The sequence below is a fragment of the Xenopus laevis genome, chromosome 6L (assembly GCF_017654675.1).
Source record: "Xenopus laevis strain J_2021 chromosome 6L, Xenopus_laevis_v10.1, whole genome shotgun sequence".
NCBI classification, from domain to species: domain Eukaryota; kingdom Metazoa; phylum Chordata; class Amphibia; order Anura; family Pipidae; genus Xenopus; species Xenopus laevis.
In genome coordinates, this window is record NC_054381.1 from 123,478,883 (window position 1) to 123,492,962 (window position 14,080).

Consider the following 14,080-nt stretch of genomic DNA (forward strand, 5'->3'; position numbering starts at 1 on the left):
TATTGGTGCTATTCCCCATTCTTAGTGTTTTGATATCTGTATAATTTTCTCACGTGCCATGGAGATGTGTCTATATTATTTTGGAGCCATTAGACATTCAAAAAGAGTTCACTTAATCATTAACATCCCCTTTGCAGTAGGGATTAAAGACCCAGAAGTGTATTAGAGCCCAGCTCTTTCACTGAGCTCTAACACTCTGATAGACCCTGATATTCAACTGCTCAATGTAGTTGGAAACAATCTTTCAAATTGACAAAAACGTACTTGAGTGTCACAAAAATTCCCTGAACTGGGAAAGTGTTTATAAATCACAAAAATATGGAACTGCTGGGAATACCTTTTGATCTCCCAGTTCAATATTTTTGTATCTCTGCCCCAACTATATTTATGTAGTTCTGCACTGGGCGATGTACAGTATGTTTCTTTGAGTGCAATAGAATTGCCACATAGACAGAACCCTCCTTTGCTCTTTCCTGCAGGCATGGAGAATGGTGGAAAGCTAAGTCTCTATCAACCAAGAAGGAGGGTTTTATACCAAGCAATTATGTGGCCCGAGTGAACACACTAGAAACAGAAGAGTAAGTTAACTTTAATTATTATTTAATAATAAATTTTATTAATAACTTTTTGAGGCCATTAATGGAATTAGTGCATTCGAGGCTTCATCTCCATTATTTATTTATTTGCGGTTTTAATTAGGGATGCACCGAATCCACTATTTTGGATTCGGCCGAACCCCCGAATACCAAACCGAAAATTAGGGATGGGAAGGGGAAAACATTTTTTATTTCCTTGTTTTGTGACAAAAACTCACACTATTTCCCTCTCTGTCCCTAATTTGCATATGCAAATTAGAATTCGGATTCGGTTCGGCCAGACAGAAGGATTCGGCCGAATGCTGCTGAAAAAGGCCGAATCCTGGCCGAATCCCGAACCGAATACTGGATTCGGTGCATCCCTAGTTTTTATTACAGTAAATGGATATCATTCATACTAAATCCTATATTTTCAGATGGTTTTTTAAGGACCTTACCAGAAAAGATGCAGAAAGGCAACTTTTGGCACCTGGCAACAATCCTGGAGCTTTCCTGATCAGAGAAAGTGAAACATCAAAAGGTTCCTGATTTTTTTTTATCTCCTTAAATGTTTTTGTTTCCTGTTTCTGTCATGATTTTTATGGTGTAGTTTTTATTCTTAAATTACACTGTTTACACTACAATTCACTCTACCATATAAAATGTCATTCCTAATTCAAAAAGTGTATTTTTTTAATTGTAATATTGGTGTGTAAGCAGCCATTTCAGGTCACTTTGCCTGGTCATGTGCTTTCAGAAAGAGCCAGTGCTGCACTATGGAACTGCTTTCTGACAGGCTGTTGTTTCTTCTACTCAATGTAACTGAAGGAGTCACAGTGGGACATGGGTTTTACTACTGAGTACTGTTCTTATATCTACCAGGAAGCTGTTATCTGGTTACCTTCCCACCGTTCTGCTGATGGGCTGCTAGGGAAAGTGAGGAGGGTAATATCACTCCAATTTGCAGTACAGCAGTGAAGAGTCAATGAAGTTTAGCAGAGCACAAGTCACATGACTGGGGCAGTTGGGAAACTGACAATATAGCTAGCCCCATGTCAGATTTCAAAATAAAATATTACAAATCATTTTGTTCTTATGAAAAATTGATTTCAGTGCAGAATTCTGCTGGAGCAGCACTATTATCTGATGCATTTTGAAAAAAACATGTTCTCCCGTGACAGTATCATTTTAAGTTCCCAAAATAGCTCAAAACTATGACTTCTTTGGCACATATTATTGGGTTGATTTATTTATTGATTGATTGATTCTGACCATCCCATATCAATTTAGAGATAAAACATCCCAAGTAGCAATTTAGATCAATTCATAAATACTTTGGGATTTATCCTTCAACAGTTCAGATGTATTAAATACAGTTGTGAGATTTCTAATTCCAAATAATGATACAGATTGATTGTGAACGATTTGTTAATAATTAGTATGGTTTGGTGCTGGTGTGTGGTGTTCATTGGATTATCAAGAAAAAAACTTTAAAAACAACAAAAAGGCCCTCTACTGCATTTGGCATCCAAAACCATTTGGTCGGTTGGTTTGGCATAAGAAATCTTGAAGGGTTGGTCATTTATAGATATAGATCTATATGTATTGTATCAAATCAATTTGCCAGTTCAACTTCCCAGGTGAATATTTAATGAATCAGCCCCTATGTGATAGAACTAACTAATCATTTGTGTATGGTAGTAGATAAAGAGGTTATTCATGTGCTAGATATATTTATATAATACACAAAAGCCATGAATATCCTGTAAATTATATCCTTATAAACGGTGAGTTCTGATGTCATCAGTTATAAACGGTGAGTTCTGATGTCATTTCTGTCACATGACTCATTGAAATTTGTGTATTATAATTAATAAAGTACCCCCAGTTGCAAAATATGAGGATATTATAAGTTACCTCGGAGTTCCATGACCTGTATAAAAACACTCGGCCTTCGGCCTCGTGTTTTTATATGGTCATGAAACTCCTCGGTAACTTATAATATCCTTATATTTTACAAGAGGGGGTACTTTATTCACTATATAATGTAAATACTGTATGTATAATAATGACATTTCTAACCACATAACATTTTACTATAATTTTGCTACATCTCTTCCACAGGCAGCTACTCATTGTCAATTAGAGATTGTGATCCTCAGACTGGAGACGTTATCAAGCACTACAAGATCAGGACTTTAGATAATGGTGGCTATTACATTTCTCCTAGAATTACATTTACTTCCATCAATGAGATGATCCAGCATTATCAAAGTAAGTCTGCCTTGTTAGGATTAGTTATTGCATTATTCATGTAGCATTCTAATAGTAGATACAAATGTGTGTCATCATTAGTTGGTGCTTTCCAATATGGTGTAGGGTAAATAGCCCAACCTACCAAAGGAGCTGGTGAGAAAATTATATTGGAACCGGTATAATTCCAAAACATCTAAATGGCACTTACCCATAATGTACAATTGTCTATAACATACATGTATTTCTCCTAAAATTTACCTTAAAATAGTACAGTATTATTCTAAGACAACTTGCTGTAGGTATGGGAATTTATTTAATATTCTCGGCGCTGTCTGCTGGCTAGATCTTAATTATCCCAGCGAGCAGTCAGCAGTTTTGAGTTGAGAATAAATAATAATAATAGGAAAGGACCAGAATATGAACATAAGTAGTAAAAGATAAGAAAAAAGCAATTGCTGCTTCACATATGTGATTAATAGTGTCAGTGACCCAACAGCCAGATATCATTTTAAAATTACAGGATGGAAACTAATTATAAGGAAGGATAATAATTCATAAAAAAGTCAAACTATTTTAAAAACTGCTTAGAATAGGACAATATAAACTGTACTAAACGTTAGTTAAAGAGGTGAATATAATGAGATAATATATAATTTTAGGACTTGCAAAGACATATTTTTGGGGCATATTTTTAAAAATTGGAGATAAGCATCACCGGCGAAGTTGCCCATAGCAACCAATCAGATCTTTGCTTATGTTTTCTTACTTGTAGGCGCCTGTTAAAGTCTAATTGCTGATTGCTTGCTATGGGCAACATCACCAGTGATGTTTATCTCCATTGTTAATAAATACACCTCTTATAGTGTTAATGGAATTATACGAATTTAACAGACAGCACACAAACCAGAGGATGAGTACCATGTGTTTTGTATGCATTTAAATTTAATCACTATTACCCTGCACTGGTAAAAACGGAGTGTTGGCTTCACAAAAACAAATGGAATTTATATAAATAAATTGCTGTCTAGCCATGGGGAACCATTCAATGTGAACGTGGGCTGCAGGGCACATAAGTTCGATAACTAATAAGCCCATTAAAAAAACTCAGTATAATTAAAAATGTTATTTAATATAATAACCCGATATTTTGTGTCCTGATGAAATTGATTTAGAGCAAGCAGATGGCCTGTGCAGGAAACTTGACAAACCGTGTTTTAGCCCTAAACCACAGAAACCCTGGGACAAGGATGCTTGGGAAATTCCAAGGGAATCAATAAAGATGGTGAGAAAGCTTGGAGCCGGTCAGTTTGGTGAAGTGTGGATGGGTGAGTCTGATATATACTTCATATCATAGTTTTTAAATTAACTAATGATTCTTGATTCACTAAAATAGTGTAAGCTTGCGGGATCCACAACAGACACTTTGGTTCACTTTGAGGCCGTTTATTTACACAGAGGGGTGAGCATTTCCGCATACAAAGCATAAATCATAAAAATAAATTCTGCCCTTTCGCTACCTTCACACATTTGATGAGTTCACTGACTATACTGGGCCCCATGTGGACTACCAGCAAAAACCCATAAGTTGGGGTCACCCCTGTACTCAAAGGGGATTGCTCAGCCTCCTGACTTTCCTCAGACTTATGATCACTTGGTCACAGGCTCCCTCTTCTCCTTGCAGTTGCAGGCAACACCCAGCTCCTCTGGGAGTTCTTAAAGGAGAAGTAAACCCTAAAAAATTAATATGTCTAAAAATGCCATATTTTGTATGCTGAGTTTTTGATCCCAGCCTAAAGTTTCAGCTTCACAATAGCAACAATGATCCAGGACTTCAAACTTGTCACAGGGGGTCACCATCTTGGAAAGTGTCTGCGACACTCACATGCTCAGTGGGCTCTGAGCAGCTGTTGAGAAGCTAAGCTTAGGGGTCGTCACAAATTATCAAGGAGAAAATGAGGTTGGTCTGTAATATAAGATGATGCTACAGGGCTGATTATTAAATTCTGATGCTAATTGCACTGGTTTCTGTACTGCCATGTAGTAATTATCTGTATTAATTACTAATCAGCCTTATATTGTGACATTTTTATTCCATGTGTACTGTATATTGTGAATCCGTCCCTAAGCTCAGTAAGTGACAGCAGCACAGAGCATGTGCAGTGAATCAGCAGAAAAGAAGATGGGGAGCTACTGGGGCATCTTTGGAGACACAGATCTTTCCTGCTAAAGGGCAGTAGTTGCCTTGGGCTGGTATAGAAGCCCAAAACATAATGTACAACATTTCTATCTAATTCTTTAGTTAAGCTTTAGTTCTCATTTAACACATTCCTGCTGTGTCCTGCTCAGAGAGACCTTCCTAATACTCTTCCATGGGACATCATTCCTGTGGAAAGTGAGCTCCACTTTGTGAGCTGGACTAATGGATCAGAGAGGAGTACTTGGCTCGCCTGTTCCTTCCCGAATACTCCAGAATGCTTCCAAGATCTGGCTACTAGTCTTTAAACAGAGAAACCCTTCTCTGTCTATTAACACCTTTCCTGGATCTTACATCTCCTACTGGGGGGAGCAATTAAAGGAAAACACACCTTTTTACTCATTTCTTTGCTCACTCTACCACAATAGCTAAAGTAGAAGCATTCAAGTAACTAAAATTAAAGTAGAACTCTTTTAAATAGCTTAGTTACTTTCAGCTACTCCTCCCAGTTGAAATTTTCCTTCTTTACAGGAAACATACATGTAAAGGTAAATGTAAATGTTTTATCTGGTTCTTTTCTTTCACTTTAACCAATGTAAAACTGCTTTTGGTTCCTAAAAATAAATTGTGATAATAATGTGGCATTTCAGGTATACAGAGGCCCAAACAGCCCAAACAAGCCCACTAAATACTGACTTTCTATGGCACCTAATAGCAGCCCCTCTGGCATTTGCCAGAACCCACAGATTGCCAGACCGGGCCTGTGAGTCAGTATGTCTAATTACAATACACAGCTGTAGGAATGTATTGGTCAATCCAGGGCTGTTCCATTGGAGACTTATGAGGAAGATTGAGTTGTCCACATTATTTTCAGGGCTGTAAGCTTCTCAGGAGCTTGCTCTCTAGGCACTTCAGTGCAGTTGGTTTCTATGTGACCATGCGATAAAACTTGTTTCTTTTGCTCAAGTAAATTTCTCCTATAAAAATGTCAGTCAATATTGCAGCATTGTGTGTTAAGCGTAAGTCTCTCCTGAATCAGAGGTGTCAACACCGAGACAACTTGGATACACCTTCGTTTATATCTACAAGCTCGTTCTTGACATTTAAAGTAGTTTGAAGTGCATTGTGGCCAAGCTGTGCTAAGCCTTGGTATTTATAAAGTCATTGTACCTCTGAGTTTCTGCTGAGATAAAACAAGGCAGGGGATGGAGGAGATAAGCACAACAACAAATATACACCTTTCCTAAATATAGCTTGACTCTGTATTGATCATTTTCTTGGCTAATAATAGTGCTCATTAAAGGGGTGGTTCACCTTTAAGTTAACTTTTAGTATGTTATAGAATAGACTATTCTACCCAACTTTTCCATTTGTCTTCATTATTTATTTATGTTTTGTTTTTAATTATTGGCCTTTTTGTTCTGATTCTTTCCAGCTTTCAAATGGGGGTCATTGACCTTATCTAAAACAAATGCTCTGTAAAGCTACAAATCTATTGTTTTTGCTACTTTTTATTACTCATCTTGCTATTCAGGTGTCTCCTATTCATATGCCGGTCTCTTATTCTAATCAATGCATGGTTGCTAGGGTAATTTGGACCCTAGCAACTGGATTGCTGAAATTGCACAGTGGAGAGCTGCTGACTAAAAAAGTTTAAAAAAAAAACCTCAAAAAACACACATCATTTGCAAATTGTCTCAGAGTATCATTCTCTACAACATACTAAAAGTTAACTCAGAGCTGCACAACCCCTCTAAAAGAACACAAATTAACCCTTTAGGTACCCAGACTATGCTCTGCTTGTGAGATCCCACATCTTAACCCAAAAAAAAGCCTGTAACCTAAAAGCATAGACTTGAAAATATATGGCCTATAAAGAGTTAAGCAGGTGTATATATGTGTGTGTGTGTGAATGCCAAAGAGATTGATTGAGCCACATTGATAATATTTAATCAGTATTATCACCCTGTGACTTGGCAACAGTTACCAACCTGTGGTTGAAATAGATGGTGGTGCTGGTAGGACAGTACCCTGCTTTTCTTTGTTCCTCTATATCTTCTTGTATCAAGTAAAATGTTTCCATTCTGCAAAACTCTGTATTACTTCCCTATCTGCTTTTAGAATCTTGCTTTAAATACATATTTAGAAAACTAAATGAGCTTTGCTCCTCATAAAGCAGGATGCCTGGGTGCAATACATAGAAATATGTTTATAAACCCACAAAAATAAAAAGGAGCACTCATAGGACTAGCTATAGATATTCGTATATTCAAGAGTTCGCAGCTCTCAGCTGTCTTGGAAAAGGTCTCTCCTTACACTGAGGCTTTGATACTTTAATGCGATTGAACATAAAAGGGGACCCATCACCCAAAAAAGATTCCAAATCCTATTTTATCACGTTAGTCAAGCAAATTGAACTACAATTACACTATATAAATTATTTCAATCTTGTTTCCTTCGGTCTGGGACTTCATAATTATAGCAAGCAGGCAGGAGCCATTTTGTGGACACTGTTATTAATTTTGAAATCTGACATGGGGCTAGACGTATTGGCAGTTTCCCAGCTGCCCCCAGTCATGTGACTTGTGCAAGTTGGAGTGATATCACCCTCCTCTCTTTCCCCAACAACAGCCGAACAATGGGAAGGTAACTAGATAGCAGCTCCCTAACATAAGATAACAGCTCCCTGGTAGATCTAAGAACAGCACTCAGTAGTAAAATCCAGGTCTCACTGCGACACATTCATTTACATTGAGTAGGAGAAACAGCAGTCAGCCAGAAAGCAGTTCCATCCTAAAGTGCTGGCTCTTTCTGAAAGCACATGATCAGGCAAAATTACCTGAGATGGCTGCCTACACTCCAGTATTACAACTAAAAAAAATGATATACTTGCTGTTTCAGGAATTCAATTTTAAATGGCAGAGTGAGTTATTTGCAGTGTAAAGAGTGTAATTTAGAATTAAAAACTACATCATAAAAATCATGACAGAATCCCTTTAAGGCAAGCCTTGCATCATCTCAAAATCTTGTTTGTGCACAAGAATGGGGGACCTGATGTCCATCCCCATGCCCTGGCTACACAATTAAATGGTGAAGAAAACCGGGGAATGTGGGGAGAGCAGTGACAGTGCTGAATGGAAAGTTAAAGTAATTGCCTGCCATGCCTCAATGCCTCAGGGCAGACAATATTTGATTGACAGCTGGGATTTTCAAAAGAATAAATGATTGCTTTAATAAAAAAAAGAATTTGGATTTTATGTTTAATTTGAAAAGGACTTTTATGTCTGGATGACAGGTCCGCTTTAATGTGAGTTTGGGTTGATGGACACCTGTCAGTTAGCTTCAATTCTTCACTGTGTCTGCTATCATTAATGTTAGGCAGTGAAAAAATATGTGCACTGATATGCAATAAAAGTAGGATGGTATGAGAATACCAGTCATAATGTACCAACTACTGTAATATTATGACATTTATGACAGTATGTAAGTGCAAAACTACGGTTCTTGAGTAACAAATCAATTTAATGAGCACGTTCTTACAGTAAAAGGTATAAAAGTTCAACTACATGTTTCTGGTTTCATAATTCAGTCCAAGTACAGGAAATTACAATAGCATATATTTACGTTAGTGTGAAGTGTGTGCCGTTCGCATTTGCTTCAAGATGTTTCCTCTTTTTGATGCAGTGATCACTTTGTCCAATATGTGAAGTATTTCCTCCCTAGATTATTGCACATTCTGGAAAATTACACCGATCTGCATTGCAGCCAACTGTTTCCATGTCACTTTCAGTACTCGGAGATGAATGTGGCTCATGTCAACTATAAAAATAACTGCTAAATGTCCGAGAAATGGAGCTGGTTTGATGCAATGGAACATTCCTAGCGATTAATGGTCTGAACATTTGTGTTTGGGATTAGTTTTCAGTACAGCCATATTACCCACTAATATACTCAACGGCAGGGTTCCCCTACTTTTTTACCCATGAACCACATTCAAATTTAAAAAGTGGAGCAACAGAAGCATTGGTTATTTGGTAGCCCCTATGTGAACTTGCAGCCTACAGGAGGAACTATTTGGCAGTACACCTGTTTTTTATGCAACTAAAAGTTGTCTCCAAGACTGGAATTCAAACATTAGCTCCTGCTTTGAGGCCACTGGGAGCAACATACAAGCAACATATTGCTCAAGAGCCACAGATTGGGGATCACTGCTCTATGGCATAATCCCATAGTTGGTCCCTGAATTAGCTTATAAAAAATGTACCTATAAGGTACTGACAAACTGGTTTTCTTTTTCTAATTGTTACCCCAATACTTTAAAGGGATACTTTCATGAGAATTATTTTTTCAAAACGCATCAGTTAATAGTGCTGCTCCAGCAGAATTCCGCACTGAAATCCGTTTCGCAAAAGAGCAAACATATTTTTTTATATTTAATTTTGAAATCTGACATGGGGCTAGACATATTGTTAGTTTCCCAACTGCCTCAATCATGTGACTTGTGCTCTGATTAACTTCAGTCACTTTTTACTGCTGTACTGCTAGTTGGACTGATATCACCCCCTCCCTTCCCCCCCCCCAGCAGCCTAACAACAGGACAATGGGAAGTTAACCAGATAGCAGCTCCCTAACACAAGATAACCGCTGCCTGGTAGATCTAAGAACAGCACTCAATAGTAAAATCCAAGTCCCACTGCGAGACATTCAGTTACATTGAGTAAAAGCAGTTCCATCCTAAAGTGCCTGCTCTTTCTGAAAGCACATGGCCAGGCAAAATGACCTGAGATGGCCAGCTGCTGGGTCAGGAATGACATTTTATATTGTAGAATGAATTAATTGCAGTGTAAACAATAGTGTAATTTAGAATTAAAAACTACATCATAAAAATCATTACAGAATCCCTTTAATCAAAGACTTTATAATTGAAATTCCCATAATTATAACCTGACTTATTTGTGGTGTGTATGATTATAGTTGGGTGCAATCCCCTTCACTTATATATGGTGTGTAGCATATTCTCCTAGTTAGTGATAAACTCTAATGTTTTGGGCCTATGGCTTCAGCTGGCAGAGAAGCCCCTAATGTGGCATTGGACTCTGTCACTGTTAGGTGAATTCACTGGAGAAAAGACAGGCACAACATCCACCTTCAGACAGCAGAAAGCATTGGTGGAGAATTTGCTCTATGTGGCATATGTCTTAAAGCAAAGGGTCACTAGCCCTTTAGAAATATACCCAGCAAAGGTTTTGTTACTTTTAAACTAGACCCCCTGTCTTTCCCCCCAAGCCCATTGGGACATTCCAGTGCCAGACTCCGGCAGGTATTCTGCTTCAGTTACCACACTGGGTGAGGGTGCAACACCTTCATGCTAGCAAGTACAAGGAGATTTGTTCACACTGGTACCCCAGCTCCCACACCAGATCTTTAAACCACACAAATTTCCCTTCTTTTTTACATTTCATAGAAAAATCTATTCCAAAGACCTGCTCACTATACCCAGTAGCATGTCTTTCAACTGGTTTAAACACAAGGTATTACAGAAAGACACAAACAAACTCATTTTCTGTGCCTCTTTCCTTCTTAAAATGGTTATAACTAATAATTACATTTTCTCTCCCCACCAGTTCTCCATAAATACTATTACATCAAAATTCCCCCATAATGTTTAATATAACCCTCCTAATTTGTTTGATAAAATCTTTGTATTTTTGACAGTTGTACATATCGTTCATTTTAGACAGTTTGGCATTAGGTGCACCTGGGATCTATATACCCAATATGAATAAAAAAAAAGCTGAAGGAAAAGAAAAATGAATTTCCAAATTTCTCCATGTTACTAGACTCCAGTGTTTTGCAATATTTCAACCTACTGTTTGTGTAAGCAGTGAGCATTGCATTCGTAAAGTAACTAATAAAAGGCATGTTATCTTGTTAATGGGGAAAATCCATTTTATCTACAAGGTAAATATCAGAAATGACTGCTTAGGCAACACTACAGTAACATTAGTAATCTATAATGATTGGTTAATTTACTGTCCAGTCATCTGACTTATGAGGTTTATATTTCACATGTATATTGACTTCCTTGTTTCCCTGTTTGTACAGGGAGTGGCATATGCTTTCTAAGTCAATATAAAGGCCAAACATTGGCTGATATTAATTGCCCCTCCAGAGTGAGTTGGTAATGAGTGTATGGGGGCAAACCCACAGGCTGCCCACCAGTCTGTCAAAGATATATCTGTTATATATGAGGATTGGGGGGGCAAATGATTGATTGCCCTGATTTGGCCCAGTATGTGGCTGGCCACATTGGATAATACAATCTGTTCATTTTGTGACCTCTTAAAGGAGAAACAAACCCTTAATTAAAAAAATCCTACCCCCCTACTCTACATAGACCACCCTCCCTTCTCCCCACCCAGCCGATCGCCCCCCCCCTCCCCCTCCGGGCAAATGCCCACAACTCTTTACTGACACCTGCGTGCAGATTCTGTCCAGCGGTGTTCACGGGCGCCATCTTCTTCCCTTCAGTAATCTTTGGAATGAGACCAGCGAAGTGGTGCTTGTGCAGTTAGAGCAATTTTCTGTTTCGCGACAAGTGCGAATGCACCGAAACTCACAACTCACAAAAAAGAGCCGGTCTCATTCCGAAGATTACCAAAGCGGCTGAAGATGTCGTCCCGTGAACTCCGCTGGACAGAATCTGCACAGAGGGGTAAGTAAAAAGTTAGGGGCATTTGCCCGGGGAGGCAGCTAGGCTGGAGGGGAGGAGGGAGGGGGCCTATGTAGGGTAGGGTTTTTTTTTAATAAGGGTTTGTTTCTCCTTTAATGATCAGATATTCTGGCATAACGCCAGTTTTAGTCTCTAGGTCATGATCTTTAACCTATGGCTCTCTCAGTTAAAGCTGGAGAGACACCGTTGGAGAAACAAAGCTCACCAGCTGGACCCTCATAGCTAAATGATGATTTTATGGCCTCCCATAGACTTTATTTTGGTATAATCCAACCTTCTGGCATGTTATATATAGTATAGATCAGTCCACCATAATACGTGTGTGTTTGTATATGTATATATATATATATATATATATATATATATATATATATATATATATATATATATATATATATATATATATATATATATATATATATATATATATATATATATATATATATATATAGACAATATTAACAGTACTCACGCTCACTTTCTTATTGTGCTGTGCGCATCCCTTGAAGTCTCCGGTCAGTCCTCCATATTATAAAAATGCACACCTACAGTCTGTATGCACATTTGTAGCAACGAGTTTTCGAAACCCAGACAGGCTCTTTCTCAAGCCATGTGAAACGATGGTGAAAAATGTGATCCAAGTCCGAATAGCTTTTTAAAGTCCATCGTAGGACGTGACATACAGTAGCATCTTTTCCTTTGTACTCCTGGTTTGGCTGGAAGAACTATTTTTCAAAGAATGTGTGGCCTTCTAGCTTCAGTGAGCTAATCCACAGCAACACTGTAGCATCATTGTCTTGTTATACTGGGTTTTTGGTCTTGAAAATGATCAGTACACTGTGTAAGGTTCATATATTTCTCCCTGTATTGCACTGGTTTCAGCCAAGTTCTAAAAACATACTGGTTGGCTAATTGGTTCCTCCTGAAAATGACCATTTTGTCCGAGTGCCGAAAGTGATTACACTGGACTAGTCTAAATAACTGATGGTTTTGCAAAAAAATATTTTGGCAGCTTGGTACTGTTTAAATGAAGAATGACTATAATCCTTAACTGCCTGCATATCATGTTTTAAGGATGTTTTGGAGACACTATTTTCTAACACATGCCCCAAAAAAGTGTTGGCTAAAGTAAATTTCAGCAAAGCAATTAGTGAATATTGATGCGTTATTTTACCTAGGTCTTTGAGCTCAAAACCTTTAATTTTGTCTTTTATTTTGCCCATCATGGTGGAACAATGAGCTGGTTGTAATGTATAATTAGATTTAATCTTACAAATTAGCATACCTGAAGGAGAGCAAATTACAAATTTGTGCATTTGTTCTGTAATTAATATGACTGCCTTGCATTTTTAGGATTTTACAACAACAGCACAAAGGTAGCTGTGAAAACTTTAAAGCCGGGGTCCATGTCTGTGCAAGCATTTATGGAAGAAGCCAACCTCATGAAGACCCTCCAGCATGACAAACTTGTAAGGCTATATGCTGTGGTCTCCAAAGAGGAACCCATTTATATTATCACCGAATATATGGCAAAAGGTAAGTTGTGGCTGTGACTATAGTTTTGTATGCACACCTATAGTCTGTCCTTCAAAGATCTTTAGTTGTGAACTGAAGAATAGTGAATGAGCGAATTTATTTGCCAGACATGGATGTTCGTCAAAATTCTGAATTTCGCCATGTGCAATATTTTTGCGAAAAAATGCCTATAATGAAAAACGCCCATTGACTTTAATGCATTTGGAGATAAAAAGTCACCATAAGAACAAAACGCCCATTGACTTTAATGCATTGGACAAAAAAAGTCGCCATAAGAAAAAACGCCCATTGACTTTAATGCATTTGAAGAGAGAAAAATTGTTGTGCGCGTAAAATTTTACTCCCAGAAAAAACGCTCATTGACTTCAATGCGCTTCATGAAATTTGTCAGTTTCACGATTATTTTTCCAGTTTCCTGAATTTTTCAGCGAAGTGAAATGGAACAGATTTGCTGATCGCTACTGAAGAGACATTTACTGGTCACATGTTTAACAGCAAATATCCAATTGGTTGCTGTGAGTTTCTAGAGCTGGTACAAACATTGCAACTTCTATTGCGTTACCTTCTTGAATTAATGTAATAAAGTGATCAACCGGGTCAACCCACAGCAACCAATCTGCAAGTAGCATTTACTATTCACTTTTATAAAAACAAATATCTGCCTTGGATTCAGTGGCGTACCAATCGGGAGCCGCACGCCAAATTTGCAATAAGAATAAGATGTTATAAGATGTTTGCTTTAAAGTAGGTGACCAATAGATGCTAACTTTAGTTGCTATGGGTTAC

At 37.9% G+C, this 14,080-nt stretch overlaps 1 protein-coding gene across 6 annotated transcripts in view; it reads left to right on the plus strand.

The window, feature by feature from the left end:
• lyn.L (LYN proto-oncogene, Src family tyrosine kinase L homeolog) overlaps positions 1 to 14,080 on the plus strand; it is a 68,654-nt gene that overhangs the window by 41,716 nt on the left and 12,858 nt on the right. For all 6 annotated transcript variants that reach the window (XM_018266189.2, XM_018266185.2, XM_018266186.2 and 3 more), the window contains 5 exon segments: positions 480 to 578; positions 1,013 to 1,116; positions 2,700 to 2,849; positions 4,004 to 4,156; positions 13,112 to 13,294. In XM_018266189.2, coding sequence (XP_018121678.1) covers positions 480 to 578; positions 1,013 to 1,116; positions 2,700 to 2,849; positions 4,004 to 4,156; positions 13,112 to 13,294 — 689 coding nt within the window.